An 18,033-nucleotide genomic window follows, 5' to 3' on the forward strand; every position below is an offset into this window, starting at 1 on the left:
GTGTGTGTGTGTGTATGTGTGTGTGTGTGACCGTGAACATTTACAGAAAGTTAATGTACCATGAATCTACATCTGTACTGAGAGGCCACCGCAGAGGGCCAGGGAAAATAAGAAATTACAGGTCAGGCATGCAAGTATGTGCGCTGTTTATTGCATTACATATGGCATTAATAAAGCAATAAAGTCAGTGGAGGTGTGCATGTGTGCAAATCAGATGTTCAGCATGTTACTGCTCCAATTGCATTTTCACGGCTGGGTTAACACATTAATTGAGGTGGTTTCAAGTCGAGTTATCTTGTTGCATTGACATAAACATGGTTTCTTCTTCTATATAGGTGTCATTTTAATCTAGCAACATATGGATATTGTTTACAGTCTTTATCCAAGGACATGCGCTGGTTGAACATTGAGGATGATAGAAGCATAAAAAAAAAGAACACACACAAATGTAAAACAGAATTTAGTACAGAAACATACAGTTTGACTATCAAGTACTACATATAGTGTATAATAACAGTCTGCAGTCAGACTTTTCGTTGAATATGTATTTAGATTTATTTCCCTTTATAGCTATTTATTATTTCACTAAGCTGTCACTTTTGTCCAGCCTGTACAAGCACATAATTATTTCTGTGTGAGCATCTGTGTGCCTGCTCCAATGTGCGTGTGTGTGTGACTGTCTAAGGGCTCAGCTGTGAAAGGAAAATTGGTTGAAGGCACTTAGCTGCAATTTACTACAGACCCATTAAACACATCAAGTGTATAGTACGTTCTATGTACTATGTGCGTGTGCATGTGTGTGTGTGTGCCTACTGTAAATGTGCACTGTGGCCCTGGACAGTATTTTAAATGTAAAACCCTTAATGTACTGCACTTCCTCACTGCGAGAAATACACGTTTTCACGTACACACACTGGGTATGTCTGGGTAGTTATAATTCCCATGTGACGGTTTTCAACACATTTTTCTTTTGATGGACCCGAAAGAAAAACAGGGGCTGTGACATTAGTTGGGATGAAGACAAATGAATAAACCTAAAGCATTGGGAACAAAACTGTTAAACTGATATCACATTATTTGTGATCTTCATCTTCATTATCATCACAGTATTCTTGTATGGAAAGCTGGTAATACAGCTTGGACACTAGAGTCAAGTAATTTAAAAAATGGAAAGAGTAAGCATGTAAATTATAATATATTGTCAGCTATAGTTATTTAAAAAATGGAAAGAGTAAGCATGTAAATTATAATATATTGTCAGCTATTTCTATTATTATTTTCACATCATTTCTTACCTTGTTCTTTGGTAAAACCTCTACTCACTAGCTTAAGTGGCATGCAGTAATGAATTGTTTCACTTCACCATGTTGGTTCTGTTTCCTTCCTCATATGTCTCCCTTTCTGTTCTTTTACAGACTCAGAGAAGTTCGGGAAATAGCTTGTTTAGCATTTGGTCTCGTTGAAGTAAATGAACCTCGACTTCAACTGATATTGTAATTCAACAGAGCGGCTGTGCGCCGCCACATAAGTCAATACTGTTTACTAGAGACTTTCTTTCTAATGTGCAGACTGTTGCCTCATCAGTTTCTCACATCTATGAACACAGAAAGCCTGCACAAGTGTTTGTCAGTATGTGGTTGTCTTTGAGTGTTTAGATAAAGAAAACAAAAGTAAAAGTGTGGCACATAGAAGCATGGGAAAAAAAATGATTGTGTCTGATGCAGCAACTTTATACATCACTCAAGTGATAGCCATAGATTTGTAGTTTTTTGTATTGCAAACCAATAATGAGGTGATACAATGAAAGAGTGAGATGATACTGAAAAGGTAAAGGATCAACTTTTTACCTATGCAAAAGAAGGTCAGGTAACATTGAAGCACTATTTGACCACACTAGCCTTGCTAAGACAGAATCTGGTTTCGTACTAGACTGTAAACTGGAGACAGTCACAGCTGACAGATGGCCTGTTACGAGCTAGTAAATCAATAAGTCTCAGTGGTAATTAAATCTCTGTAACCTAAAATCCAATTATTTAACCAGTACTACCTATGCACAGATCCCTTGAGGCAACAAATCCCAAACTGACTGATGGACTAAGTTAGCCCAATCCCTCTGACATCATTCCACAACACTTCTGCATAACTTTAGACCCTGTGAATTCAAGTGTAACAGTTCTTCTAAGCAGCTAGCTCAAGTGTAGTTAATGACTTTTTCCCAGAAAGCCCACCTTTGTCTGCCTGTACTCATTATCTATTCACCTGGCTGAGAATTGTTTTCTGATTACCAGCTGTGCATGTCCTTCTGTCTGCTGGTTCTGTTTGTTTACCTGATTCATACCTGCCAACTGATCTACCAATAAGACGCATTTTAACCTACTTGACTGGCCTGATAAATCTCATTTTGGGTGCACGCCTGTCCACAAAAGTCGTGCCAGTTGTGGAAGGAATCAAATTAGGAGAATAATTGCTCCAAAAGACAAATACAGTTTCCAGTTTACTTGGTTCTGTAGCAATGTACTGTGTTCAAATGAAAAGGTGCAATGTGAGAAAGAAACAGACTGACTAAGAATGGAAAGGTTGAAACAAGACAAGAGAAAGATTGGGAAAAAAGAAGGACGTGGAACAGAGATGATGGAGTGATGAGAGAAAAATAACTGTACAAAGACTATAGAAGAAGAGAGATGGGAGAATGGTGGGTAAATGTGAAAACAGGAAAAGAAAGATTGTGAGGTCTAATAGTGAAGAGGAGGAGAAAAAGGAGGGGAGGTAGGAGGGAGGGAGAGACAGATGAGGGAAGTGAGAGCTGGGCGAGCTGCCTAGACAAGATAGAGGTTTTGGACTGTTGTGTGTGTGTGTGTGTGTGTGAGTGTGTGTGTGTGTGTGTGTGTGTGTGTGTGAGTGTGAGTGTGAGTGTGTGTGTGTGTGTGTGTGTGTGTGATATGTCAGGGATAAATGGCTATTATCACTATGACAATGTTAATTACAGCCAGACTATTAGGCCCGAGGAGTGCCGGCTCATTTATTTGGGTGCAACGCAGTTGTGTGTGGGTGTGTGCATGTTTGAGTGTGTGCTTATACAGTTTCTCTTCTTTTTAATACTTGTAAAGTATCTGTATGTGATTATGTGTATGTCTGTGATCGTGTGTATGGAATTGCATCAAATCTATTTGTTAGACAGAGTTATTACTTCAGGCTTCGGCCAAACGCTTAAATGTTTCTTGTGATCATTACTAGCTGAGCTTGAGCTAAATTCCACTCTCTCATTCTGAGTTAATTTAAGACTTTCATAACCCGTGTTTTCTCCCGATGGAATCAAAAGAGTATTAGTGCAGGGATGGGTTAGGTTTTTCCCACATTTCCTTGGGAAAATTATTGATTGAACTCAAGTGCTTTTATCATATGTTCACACCTAACCTTATTCAGTGGGAAATTATAGAGACATACTTAGGATGTTTTGGATGGGATTTAGAAACTGCCGAAAATATATTGAGCTGAATAAATCACATCTTAAAAAACACATTGTTTTAATCTGATAATTACCTCTGTAATAGTATAGTATTTAGTTGACTGGTGTCAATATTAAGACACACATACATATAAAATGAAATGTTTTGAGATAACAAAAAAAAAACCTTCACGATTTCAACCTTGAGCTTCCACAAAAAGTGGAGGAAGAAAGAAAACATAACTGTGCATATTATATCATTTAAATATGAAATGATGGAAATAGCTTTTGTCTTTAAAGCTTGAGTCTTTAAAAAGAAAATAAAGTATTTTGTAGGGACTGGGAAAACGTAAGTAGCTGCGTCTCTGTCATCAGCTTTGCACTAGAGCTGTAGAACTGTCGACCAATGATCGAAAATTAAAGAACAGTTTTGTCAATTCTTGATAGCCCATGACTATCAAAGTAAAAAGAAAGATGTTGGATTATGTTTTTGACATTATTACAATCATTATGTTGTGTAAACACATATTTAAATCTCAAACTAAATGTATTTGCAATGGCCAACATGTATACATTGTGTTTGTTATGTCAGCGTTTATGAGGCGTAATTGCCTGAGCCTGCACAGCAGAATATGTGTTGGCGTTAAGGACTGATGAGAGCTGAGAGCATGGATGGGAGGGCGTTTTTGAAGGTAACGTTGATCCTTGTGTGACTAATTCAACCCCACACTGTGCGATGAAACATGTCCAATTGATAACGTCAAGGCAATAAACTCCCAGCTGGTGGGTGGACAACAGCGTGAGCCTTTGATTGTATCAGGTACCAACTGTATTTGGAGTGAACATGGGAACTGTTGTCTGAATTTGAGGCAGGATACTGTGGTTGAAGAGAAATGTCGTTAACCTTTCTCTCTTCTACCGTAAAAATTATGCTTAACTGGAAAATAGTACAATGGTCGCCAAAAATAACCCCTTTTTATCTGCCTTTAAGTTGAAGTGCAATGACATTTAAAATGACTTTACCTTAATAAGGTGTCCTATCTCAAAGTAAAACAGAATATGTTTGTGGAATTCAGACTTGAGTGTAACTTAGAAAAAAACACAATGCAATGTCAATGAAAGAAGGAACATGTGGTAAAAGGGTGAGAACTTACAACACATTTTATATTTGTTTATATCACGGTGTCCACCCATAAGGTACAAGCTTACAGATGTCAACATGTATTTGTTGTTGCTCTTATTCCCATGCCTTTCTTATCCTGCCTTTTAGTGTGTTAACGTTAACGATTGATTTAACAAATGATTTGTTTGAAAACATTGTTCAGTCTGTGAGTCTGCATGGTGGCATAGCACTTTTCCAGTCACAGAAAGGCCAACATTAATTGAATGCCAAACCAGTAATGAACATCAGTTGTTCTGTGTTTAATATATAATGGTTCAAATGTATTATTTCAGTCGGATAGGAAATGTTCACTGACTCTCTGTATCCTAACCCTCTTCTTATCTGCAGCCAATGTCCTGCTGTCCCTGGCTGTCCCACCTGCATGTCTGTCACCAAACTGATTGCGGCTGCTAACGAGATGCTAACGAGCCTGTAGGGGTATCTGGGAGGCAATCACCCCGTAGCTGGGGCAATTAGCACACAGCTAACCTACTTCCTACTTCCCCAATGCCACCATGGAAAGCAAAAGGTTAAATCTATGGACTGACACATCCTCACACGCACACGTTTGTTTTTGCATCAGAAACACACACACACACACACACACACACACACACACACACACACACACACACACACACACACACACACACACACACACACACACACACACACACACACACACACACACACACACACACACACACACACACACACACACACTAATAGGGCCAAAAGGATAAGTCTTCTTGGGGACAGCGTTTAGATTTGCCAGTGGTAATTATGCAACAAGCTAATTAGAGCAGGTAATTATCCAGAGAGACTGGTGTGGTTGTACGCCCTGCCTGAAACAGGGATTAAAGGATCATATAGGTATGTAGGTATAGATGTAGGGGCCTAAACTCTCTCTATAAGTGTTTTATATATTTAGATTAATACGTGAGTTTGCGTTTTTATGTATATGAATAAACAAACAACTGGCTTTATTATTGCATATAAAAAATGTATTTGTGCGGTTTGACCGTTAATAATTAGATCAATGTTTGCTGGATGTTATTTCAAATATTTTAGTGTGTTATAACAAAAGTTACTTTTCCTACAGAAATCTGTAATTTTTTGAACATAATTACATGCATTCTACATAAATGCCAAGTAATAAAACAGAAATGTATGACTTAAAATGTTCTGAATAAAAAGGCTTATATTAAAATAATATAATAATATAAGTAAAACTTTTGAAGGGATATAACAACATAGAAAGCCATCACCCGTAACCTTGTGTCTGTGTATCATCTGGTATGTTATAATACTTTTTCCTTACATTTGATTGAAACTACGTATAATAAATGGACTGTATGTTTCACAATGGTTTGGACAACAGATCCCATCATAGTTAGAATAAGATAAACATTTCTAAAAAGCTCTGCTGCTAACTGATAGATAGGTTATTCATGAAAATGTCAACGATAATGAATTAAAGAATATTATATTTTAGGTTTTTGTGGATTAAAAATCGGTTCACTCTAATCCCTGAATATTTTTCTTGGATTCTTTATGTTTTGATCATCTAAAACATCCAATTTGTACCACTTTGGTACTTAGGGCAAGTCCAAATGGATAAGGGCATCAGCTAAATGCCTGAAATACAAAATGGAAATGTAAAAAGCAGCTGACATTTTGCTGTCCTCTTCACAAATTTATGAAATGAAAGAGTGCAGAGGGAGATGGAGGAGAAGGGAGAGAGGGACGGAAATGGAGGCGTGGAGAGAAAGTGGGGGGAAGGAGAAAAAGGGGGGGGGGGACTGTGAAAGGAGAGTCATTTTTAAGAAGTCAAATTTAGAGAGGGAGAGAGAACAGGAGGGATGAAGACATTTGCTAGATATGAAAGCTAACAGCCCATCCAACCCCCCCCCCCTCTCCAAACACACAAACCACTCTTGCAAAGATCCCAGAGAGAATTGTACTTTCAATTTCCAGACCCCTAATTGCATTAGAACTGCCCTGCTCTATCTTTCCCTCTGTTCCTCTTCCCCACGTCTCTGACTCTTTTCTCTCTTCCTCTGTGCACTGAGGACTTCCAAGGGAGTATTACATGGTGCTCTGCACCTCCGCTGGGCCCTCCTCTTTCTCTCCCTCTTACTCTCCTCATCTACAGCACACTCACTCTCTCCCCTCTGTGCCCACTTCTACCATTTTAGCTTGTCTAATTTCCTCCCTCTCATGTGATCTCTTTCTCCCGCCTCACTTTATTTCTCCATCCTCCTCTCCCTATGTCTCTTTTTTTTCATTTCTAACAATTAGTCAAACCCCTCCCTCATTTTTCGACACATTCTCTTTCCTGCCAACGCCTATGAATTCAACCTCTCCCCTCTTATCCCACTTGTCCCTCCCCCTCATCCCGTCTATTTAAAGGAAAGGCTGTCAAATGCATCGTTCTCCTCATTCTTTATATCTCTGTCACGTCATCAGTCTCTCTCTTTCAGTTTGTTGTTCATTAATTGTACTCATTTCGTGCATAGGCGAGTTTCACAATACTTTCTCTCTTCGAGGTTACTATCACTATTCTTCTCCCTCTACTCACTTTTTCAACAGGTTTTTGTTTCTCAGTGAAAACTTATTCCCACTTTCATATGTTTATTTGGGCAGAAGTTGTTGACCTACATTTTCAAATGTTTGTCGTAAGAACGTTGCCAGTTTGAAGCTGTCACCCTGCTGGAAAGACTCTCCTTTCCCTTTTAGATTGTTGCTGATGCACACTCGAGCAGAGCTCCCCCCCCCCCCCCCCGGTGCAGCTGCTTTAGTGGCCCATGAGAACACTGTGGTGGGACTAAGAAGCTCCCTTGTGGGATTAAACCTAACTGAGCATGAAGGAGGCTCTCCTCAGTTTCTGATTTGATGCATGAAAAGTGAAATCAGCAAATCTTGTTGGAAAATGTCTCTCTTCATTACTAATTTTGTCGCAGTTTATCTTTCCTGACTCCCTAGCAGGAGTTCATATCATTGACCACCAACATTTTAGTGGGTGTGATGTGGGTTTTCATCCCAACCTCTAACCGCAGTGAGTGATTCCGCTTTTTCTCCTCCCTCTTTAAAAATGAAATGGCATTAATGTAAGGTTGATTCAAAAACCAGCTTGCATTGCCTGTTCGACCATGATTGCTCATCTCTCACCTACACTGCATTTGGTGACATAATATGAGTCAAAAATGATTAGACAGAGTGCATTCTGTCCATGGGGTGTGTAACTGCTAACTGTTGGAAATACTGTATATTTAAGGTATGAGTGCATCACTTGACATTGATTATTTTTACATCTGTGGATTTTTGTTAGTTCTCTGCATTGTTCTTTTCTTTTTCTTACTTAATGTCAGCAGATAGAATACAGAACATGTGTTTTCACCAGAGCTTTCTTTGCAAACTTCTTCGGAAAGCTTTTTTTCAGATATTATTGTTATGGCTACAAAGCAATGGAGATGTTTGTTAATACTGAATACAAAATAAGTAACAGGCATTGGTTTTAAGTCAGATATATCTTTCTTTGTGCAACTTTAACATTTTAACAGGAGCTAAAACTTTTCCCCCTTGTACACTGCCCAGAGCGCATATGCTTTTATGTTCGTGTTTCATTGACTTTGCATGAATCTCCTGCCTCTTCTTTGCATCTAGTTAGGCATTCAGAGAAGTGCCTTCTTCTACTCTTATAGCTTTTGTCATTTTGTGAACCCCCCCAATTGTAGCTCTCTTTTTCTCCTGTTCGTGTTGACTGATTGGAGCGGGCTGAAGTCGCTCGGTATGGAAATGTAACCGGAGCCCATGACACGCAAGTTCTCAGTGACCCAAATGCATTCACACTCACACACACACACACATACATACATACATATATGGGACTTGTCATATGTGTTGATTAATTGGGTGGTTGAAGGCTGATAACAAGCAAATATTGTAACTGCAGAGAAGTAGGGGGGCATGGGTGAAATAAAAGCAGACTAACTACCTTCTTGAGAAAGTAGAAAGGCATAGTGAATTAAAAAAAGCTGTATTGGAGGCTAAAAGTTGTAATAATTAGAATATCTTACAAAAGTTGCCCAATAATTGTCAGGAATTGTCACAGGCTCCAAAAACATTCCTCAGATATCGTGTAAATGAAAAGTATGAAAAATAAATAATCTATAATGATTTCATCACGGTCTGAAGGACCATTACATTTTCTTATTCTCCCCCTCTGGGTGTAATTTGTGGATTTTATGAGGCAATAGAGGAAATCTGAGAGAATGTTTTTCTTTTAAACAAAAATAAATAAACAATCGTAAGGAGTGTGTGACTTCAGACAAACAACGGGAGAGCCTGGGGAGTGTGTTTGTTGTATTGATCCCACAGTGTCTTGCTTAATGTCAGTGTAAATTAGCAAGCACAGGTATTTAGACCTCTGCTGAAGCAAACACACACACACACACACACACACACACACACACACACACACACACACACACACACACACACACACACACACACACACACACACACACACACACACACACACACACACACACACACACAGTAGGAGAAAAACAATAGCTCGAGAAAGTGAGAAAAGGCTCTTTCTAATAAACACACAGACCGTGAAAATGGCAAATCTATAATTGGGTTTTTTAACTGCATGTGTGCGTGTCTGCTTTCATCAACAGATTATTGACTACTCGGTTTCATCCTCCTACTTACTGAATTCCTTTTAGAGAGAACCAATCAGGAAAGGCAAATTAAGAAGCTACTTAACAAAACCTCTCCGCTAAGAAGTCTGCAAGCACACAGAAGCACACATATATACACACACACACACACACACACACACACACACACAGATACACACACACACACACACACACACACACACACACAGATACACACACACACACACACACACAAACACAGCCCGCTGAGAAGTGAAACCCACAGACATCTTCAAGCAACAAAGAAAAACAAGTGTTCAAATAAATAATGAATTACACAACAAAACATTTGAGTGAGGTTAGACTCTAACGAGAAGGAGAGAGGGTAGGGATAAAAAGAAATATGGGTCGACAGAGAAAGAGAAGAAAAACAGAGAAAACATAAAAAACAGGAGAGGGTGGAGGTACACGAGAAGGGAGAAGGGAGGAAAGATGGTGAAGAAATGGCTGAGCTGATCAGAAAGGGGTGGGAAATGGAAGAATGAACAGCTTAGGAAACATGTAAAAACATGAGGCACACGGGGAAAATACAGAGAGGAAAAAGTCAACCTTTTCCTTATTTTGACATATTTCTTATTGTTTTACTCATTTTGATATAAGACAACAGGAAATGTTTCAACAAAACATTTCTTTTAGTCTTTATCCATGCCTTTTAATGCTGATCTCATAAAAAAGGAGACACATTTTTCTGTCTCTGTCCCTTTCTTTTTTTCTCCCTGGCGGTTGTGAAGCAGCCTCATTTCAGCCTGACATGTGTAATGGCGCTTGCAGGAAGCAGAAAACAATTATTACTGCTCCAATTTATCAGCTGCTAAAATATCTCTCTAAGAGCAACACAAGTATAGCAGCATAGCCTGTTTTGACATCCCATTTCATTCTGTTTTTACTAACATTATGTGTTGTTTTGTCCCTCCGTTTCTCCGTCCATTTATCTCCATTATTTTCTCTCATGTTTTCTCCTTGGTCATATCACCGAGATGGGCTGCAGGTACAGTCAACGATTTATAGATGGAACCATCAAAAAGGGTATGTGGCGCTGTCCTTGGTGCTGAAACTTTAGCAGTCTCAACGTGTGTGCTTTCCTGCATTTACCTTATACCAGGAAGCAGCATGGACTCTTTGACTGTGACTATCCTTTAATGAAATGAAATGAAGGAACCCCTTAATCGTATCCCATCCTATTGTCAGGAGCAGTGGGCTGCCATATGTACGGCACCCAGGGAGCGGTGTAAGGAACGGTGCCTTGCTCAGGACACCTCGTTAGGACTTGGTCTTTCTGGGACTTGAAACCGGTTCCCAAGCCAAGTCCCTAGGGACTTCACCACCACATCACATAATAGCAACTCCTGTACTTGTAACATACTTTACAGAACTGTTCAGAGTGTTTATTTAAATCAGCTTTAATACTTCTGATGCTTCAGGGAAATCTGTTTGATATCTTAAAATGCCTCTGCCACTGCACAAAATCCCTGTTGGAAATATGCTAGTATAATAGTTTGCAGAAATAATGCACCGGGAACAGGGATATAAATAAATCACTGGATGGACTAATGCTAACAATCTAATCATGGTGGGCTTCAAAGACAATGCACATACAGCAGCCAATAGCAGTCGGCCTCTTTCCATCAGTTTTCTCCCCACTCCCACTCTCCCTAACTCTTCCTACACTCCTCACCTCCCTACTACTCTCTAAAAGATGAAACCAATTTTTCAGCCCCCACAGGAAACAAATTACTCCTAATAATCCCTCGTTTCCTGAAGAGGTCCTCTCTCTTTCCAGCGCAGCCAAGAGACCAGAACCTTAATGGATATGTGGAATTAGGAGGAAAATGTCCGAGAGCTTGGTAATGACAGGCAGTGTTCTGCTTTCCATTGTGGCATTACGAAGAGAGAACTCACTGCATTACCACATCAGTACTGTTGATAAGCTGACTTTTGATTTGGGAGATGGTAGATGACGGTTGAGGTGGAGTTGAATTACCCAAACAGATCAGACAGAGAAATCATGTTTAAAAGCCAGTGCTGAGTGCTGCTGGTGTGATTATAGCTGAAGCTTAGTTTTTAGGCTGTTTAAATATATAACAGTCGTAAAGATCCCACATTTTGTCCCATGGCTGTACTTGTGATATTATACTTTTGATGCAATCCTCAGATGTGGAATTGTTTAGGGAAGATGATGCAAGACTGTGTGAAAGCTTTTACATGCGACTACCTTTGAAGATTCAAGCTTATAATTTGATTCCTACTCCTTCCAACCTCCAAATACCCCAAAACGTTGGTGCTTTCATCTCTGTGACCTATCACAGAGAACTCTCTCAGTGAAAGACACCTTGTACAACCAACCAACAATCAAAACCTTTTCAGCAGTTTTGGTAAACAAATCAGGGAGCCCAAATGGCTTTGTAATAGCAGCCATTTTGATGCTTTTACCCAAAAGGAGAGGGGGGATAGTGAGGGAGGGACAGAAAAGCGTAGTTATACAAAGATATGTGTTTTGTTGTTGTGATGTGTTTGCAAAGAGGTAACAGAAACATGTTATTTCACTATAGATGTGCTGAAAGTTAGGAGGTAACTTGTGATTTTAATAATCACTCATACTTCTTGCCTCAGCATTTACAAACAAGATAAAGATAATTGCTCTTTATAAACAACAATGGCAAATACAATTTGAGAGAAACAAATTATATTGCAAACAAACTTAGGAGGAAATGCTTTTAATTAATGTATGTGCAACCTGTAAAATGAGAATACTTTCCATTAAGTTTCTTTATGTTATCGACTTGTGGCATTTAAACATGATTAAAATGAACAGGCAACTCAAAGCACTAGGTTAACCTGAAGGAAAAGTTTCTGAGAAAAAAGCCAACGATGGCATGTGACATATCTTAATAATGTACAATAAGCTACAATCTTTCCCAAGGTTATCTTTGTTTAATCTGTTTGACCATGGTTAAGTATATTAACAGACCAGCCTTTAGCCAACCTCTCGTGAAGCAGTTTGAACAGGGGGGCAGGAGACGCAACCTCGGCCTCGGCTGCTAATTGCCTTGGTGACCAAACCATTCAGGCCTCTGGAGAGCCCCTCTTTGAAGGGACTGGGATCAGTGCAAACTCCACACTTGGTGTGGCTGTGTCAGCGGCCTTGTTCAGACGGGTAAGTGAGGAGATCATATGCCCAGTTCATTAATGTTTTCAACACCTGCAGGGTGAGGCCATGGTTTTCCCAGTCCAGTTAGGTTCTGGGATGGCTGCTCCCCCCTATTTTTGCGCTGTCGCTGCATGGGTTATAAAGAAGTAGGTAGGTGGAGGCAACTAACCACAGGCCGTTAAGGAGCAGTAAGTGGGTCCATGTTTTGGCGCAATAGGGTGTTAATTCATAGGGTTTTACATCCACAGCACAGAAAAAGTCAAGAAGAGGGCAGAGCCTGTGTGAGTGAGAACAAGGGTTACATATTGAAACCCTTGTTCTATGAGCACAGGAGGAGCCCTCTACAATGGGGCCCTGTCCGTCCTATGCTGCTCACTGAAGGGGGTTTCAAATGACACTCAGCAGTGTAGGTGCCTTATAGACTGCAAGGCTGACACGCAGCAGTGTAAACATACAGTGTATATATTTACATGTGTATACTGTGAATATAATTATATATACGCAGTACATATATATAATTACATTTCAATGCCATTTCTTCAACGGAAGTTGTAACTTAAAATACAAACAGACATGTTTTAAATGAATATTGTACATCAAAAACTCATGCATCATTTGTGATGTGATTGTAAAGTTTCAATGTTCAATGTATTTCCATGAGCATTTTCACTGAAACAGTTTGAATACTTCTGATTTAAAGAAAAAAGGGGAAAAGTCGTAGCATTAGTCACCGTAGCATTTCATTCACACTGCCCCGATTACAAAAAAGGCTAGCGAAATCCCAACCGCAATGCTATTTGAAATGATGGTTTCAAGCTGCGTTTTTCCAGTGTGTGAAAGAGACAGTGGTTGCAAAAGCCCTGAACAAAATTGGGTTTTCTCACTAGAGCTCTGCTGTTTGAAGGAGAGCTATCAGGCCAGATTAGCTCTACCTCAGTGGTAATGGAACTGGGAGCATTTTGAAAAGCATCCTCCTCCTCAATTTTTAGCCTGAGGTTCTTGGTTTCTGTAGTCAGAGTAGTGATGTCTGTTATGGGATGTGTTTGTTTTGATCTGTTAATCTATGAAAATGTTACAGGGGAGAATACTTTTAAACAATATTTTCCTTCCCCTCACCCCTAAAGTCATCATTATTACATTTAAGCTCTCTTTTCCAGAAAGGAAACTTTACATTAACCTTTATGAGTCTTGTTTTCTAACTATTATGTTACATTAAAAAAATAACAGATGTGTCACTGGGTTTGTAATAGCTAGATGGTGATGTGATGCATTGTTGGGTTGCTGGTTTGAATTATGAATAATGCTATCAAAATGAATGCATGTTAATCATTACTGCTGTCTATCTTTATTTTTGATTAAGTTTGTTAATCTAAACCAAACTAAACATGTTAATGCTTTCCAAAATGACACTGAAGTCTAAACTCACATTTCGGAGCAATTATATTTTTGGTCCATATGGAAAGCAACCTTTAAAGATCTAAAGGGACAAACTGTGCCTGTGTCTCAGCAGGAGTGACACCTGCCAGCTTGACGCATTCACCGGGGGAGCATTAGTGTGTGAAGGTGGGTGTGTAGGACTGCCCCTGCATAGTTGTGTGTCCATATTTGTGAGGCTGCTTGTCATTTGAGGGTGAAACCCGCTGTGTGTGTGTGGCCAGGAGGCTTGTAACAACAGGAGGAGGTAAACAAGCTGACCTTTACAGCTTTGATCAACCTGGAGGAAGGGGATGAGCTGGGGGTGTCAGCAAGAAGGTTAGCAGGAGGAGGGAAATGCAGGGAAAAATCTATTCTAGCATAAGAAATGTGTGCTGGGTATGTCAATATGTAGCCCATGCTCAGAGATTTCTGTATGTGTCTCTCAAGTCATCCCTTACCTCGGCCAGCGGTACAATTCCCTGAATGTCTGCGTTGCTGATGTAGAGGTGCGAGACTTTCTCTGTTTGCCTGGAAGTTGTCTGCATGCCAGGGTACTCGACGTTCCAGTGTAATGTCTGGGTTGGTACCAAGTTGATAACATTATCCACCTCAAACTCCAGCTGCATCACTTCATATGATGGACTTTCCAATCTACAGAGGAATAAGACGGAACACAGGTTATTTATCAGGGTCTCAACATTTTTTGTTTAATTGTAAAAAATGTACATTCTGTAAGGTTTATCCTGCAAACTATCTTTTGTTTGCCCTGTATACGACTCCAGGAAACATCAGTGCCATAGCCATATTTTAAGATGAACACATAACGCTTCAGTAGTGCAGTGCAAAATCACAGCAGCGTGGGACATGATGACCAAAGAATACCACTCTCAGGACTACACAACTACACAAGAATCAACCTGAAGGTAAGTTAGGACCTTTTGGTTCATCATAACAAAACCTAATACAGCTCAAGAGTTTGTGAAAGACCAGGGAACAATTAAATACTTTTTGCAAAAGAAACAGAGCATGAGACTTTATTCAAGAGATACATGTGATTCAGTTCTTAAGGGTTGTGTTAAGCATGTGCAGTGTAGCTTGTATTACCCATGCCTAAAGAGCAAAATAAACCTTGCAGGCGTCTTTTTGATTTTAACTCTAAGGTCTATAGGCTGCTTGATTGGAAATCGGGCATCTGTTGTAAATGCCTTCGTACACTTACATCACAATCTGGAGCTTTAAACTAAAAAATAAATAATCTCTTAGCACCTACTACTTGTGAAAATGTGATTATGATGATAATAATGAGCAGGATAATGAAGGGCAATGACGGTGAGGATGTTGGTGATGGATGTGATAATGATTAGTGCTTAGTTCTACCTCGAGGCTTCCTAAGGTGTGTGCGTGTGTGTGTGTGTGTGTGTGTGTGTGTGTGTGTGTGTGTGTGTGTGTGTGTGTGTGTGTGCATGCGTGCGTCTGAGTATGTGTGGGAGAGAAATGGGAAGACAAAAATAATGATACATTTTACAGCTGAATTGAAACCCTCAGCTTCTTGCCTTGTCCAAAACATTGATTTATGTGCCTTTCTTTCTGTTGGTGATTGTGTGTAATATTATTTTTTGGGCATCATCACAGGCCAGTAGCATTTCGTAAGATGTGTTGAGTTCAGGCCCATATATACCGAGCCAAGTTAAGCATACAAAGCTGGAAGTGGACACACCTAGCTTGGCTCCGTCTGTAAGTATGACATATCTAATTTGAAAGTGATTCCAAGAGACATTATCGATTGTAAAATCATTTAAAAATAAATGACCAATTCCATAAGAAGCCGTTAATAACATCTAAATTGCAGATTCAGTTTAAAATTTCGACCAGGTGAACTACAGCAATTTTAAATAAAAAAACTCAAATCCTCTATACACTATCTACCTCTTTATTCTGATTCCGACATACAGAAATGTGTCTGTCAGCTTGACAACTTGGATTTTTGCTGCACATCATGCCCTAAGGATTGTCAGTACCAACTCTGCCTGACCAAAATCCTGAGCCTATCTGCAGAACAGATGCAGTCCTATCACTTATCTCCAAATTATTTTAGCCCTGAGCGAACAACGTTGCTATGACTCAGAATGAAGAATTCATGAATGACTAAAGTTAATACCGGCTGTTTTGTTGCTTCTGCCGACCAGTTGAATAGCATCTGAATTCTTGGCAAACTGTAGTCAGGTGATGTCACACTGACATTGACCGTTGAGCAGAACAATCAAATTGTGTTTTTTCTCAAATTGTTAAAAAACTCCCTCAAGGTAGGAATCTCAAATTTACAAAATTGGACTACCAGACAACCTGAATGCTGTTGATGGTGCAGAGACACAATGGAATTAAATATCCACACACTGCAGTTCAGTGTGTGTGTGTGTGTGTGTGTGTGTGTGTGTGTGTGTGCCTTTGCACACACACAAAGAAAACACAGACACTCTTAACTACAAACTCAATCTGAAATGTGTGTACATTTCCACGGTCAAGATAGCAGTGAAATATACCCACTTACATTTCTCAGTGAGTGCAACACAAAAGGTCTCCTGGGCGGGAGTTTGGAGATAAACATTCAACACACACATTGGACGTCGGTTTCACAGTGTAAGGAGAGGTGGTTGATAAATAACTTAGATGCTGTTTAGAAACTTAAATACCAAGTGACTGTTTATGTCTGACTTGTTTTCCAAAATGTATGTATCTGTCACTCACACACTCTCTCTAACACACACACTTGTCCAGCGGCTAGTGGAACATGAATTAGAAAGACGCAGCTGTAAATTGATTTTTTAGCAGAAGTTTTATAGCGCTGCCTATGGACATGCACACACACTCGCTCACACACACACACACACACACACACAGATATATAGGGGTTAGAGGTCATGACAAAGCCAATTGCAGAAGGTTTGTAATATCTGGTGTGTCTGTTTGTGTATGTGTGTGTGTGCCAAGGGAGATGGGGTGAGCGATGTGTTACAAAGAAAGATTAAGGGGAGAAAACTGATGGGTGTCAGCTCCCCTTGACCTCTTCAAGATCCCTCCATCATTGTCTCGTCTTTCATCTGTCTCCTCCCATCCGTCTGCTTCTCTCTTCCACTTATCAAACACAACCTGACATCATATTTTAGTTAATCGGTCTTTCGACAATAAGCCTGCTTTCTTTCCGTTTTTAAAAGAACCACACTTTAACATAACCCTCTTGGCTTGGCTGACATAATACCTAAAAATTCATTATTTTTCATGCAATGTGAGTCATGGCAATAATACAGAACAAATACAATTGCATTAATATCTGCGCCCACATCAAACCCTTTTCCAATATTTGCATGAGGAAAGTGGCTTCTTAACCTGCAACGTTTCCCTGGATGTATTTCATGGTTAAAATAGTTACAATTTAGATCACAGCTATGTGCTGCAATCACATGACGACATTCTGTTCCTAAAGAAAGAAAGTGTCCATCAAAATGTAGCACACATTTTACCCACATTTTGACATAATAGGCAAAAGAAAATGCAAACGACTGCCTGTTTATGTAAAGAGGGACAATTCAGATGTTTGTGAAGCAATTAGGACCAAAAAATGTCAAGTCCAAAACTGGTAATTACGGTAACGATAACAATACATGAATGTGACACTAATTGATATTAGTTGATTAGTAGATGTCCATACAGGTCATTTTTCTACAACAAGCCCTGCTCACTTTCGTTGTCGTTCCTTTTTGAAATAAACATCCTTGCCGAAGGACACATTGAAGGTACAGTAGTTCCTCTGTGTGTATTGTGATTTTTTGTTAAGGTCCACCAGGCTCTGTGTGCGTGTATCAATCAATATGACTTGTTTAACCTCAAAGGACACAGTTGCTGAACCACTATTTTATATGTTTCAGGAAGAAAACTATTATAAAGCAGAGGTTTAGACACTCACACAGCGAGACAGTGCTGTGTCACTCTCACTCTCTGTTCCTGTCTCTCTCACACAGGCAATACACACACACACACACACACAAAACACCAAGAAAATGTTGTGCGTGTTTGGGTGCAGTGTAATCGCTGGAGCTGAAAAAGCAATGTGTCTGCAGTGACAGGTTCATTCAGG

At 39.6% G+C, this 18,033-nt stretch overlaps 1 protein-coding gene across 1 annotated transcript in view; it reads right to left on the reverse strand.

Annotated features, from left to right (window-relative positions):
• The window catches only part of si:dkey-215k6.1 (transmembrane protein 132C), a 158,113-nt gene that overhangs the window by 45,418 nt on the left and 94,662 nt on the right, over positions 1 to 18,033 (reverse strand). Inside the window, exon 4 of the mRNA XM_063898374.1 lies at positions 14,360 to 14,552. Coding sequence (XP_063754444.1) covers positions 14,360 to 14,552 — 193 coding nt within the window. The remainder of the gene's footprint in view (positions 1 to 14,359; positions 14,553 to 18,033) is intronic.

Source organism: Eleginops maclovinus, chromosome 12, assembly GCF_036324505.1.
Source record: "Eleginops maclovinus isolate JMC-PN-2008 ecotype Puerto Natales chromosome 12, JC_Emac_rtc_rv5, whole genome shotgun sequence".
NCBI lineage: Eukaryota > Metazoa > Chordata > Actinopteri > Perciformes > Eleginopidae > Eleginops > Eleginops maclovinus.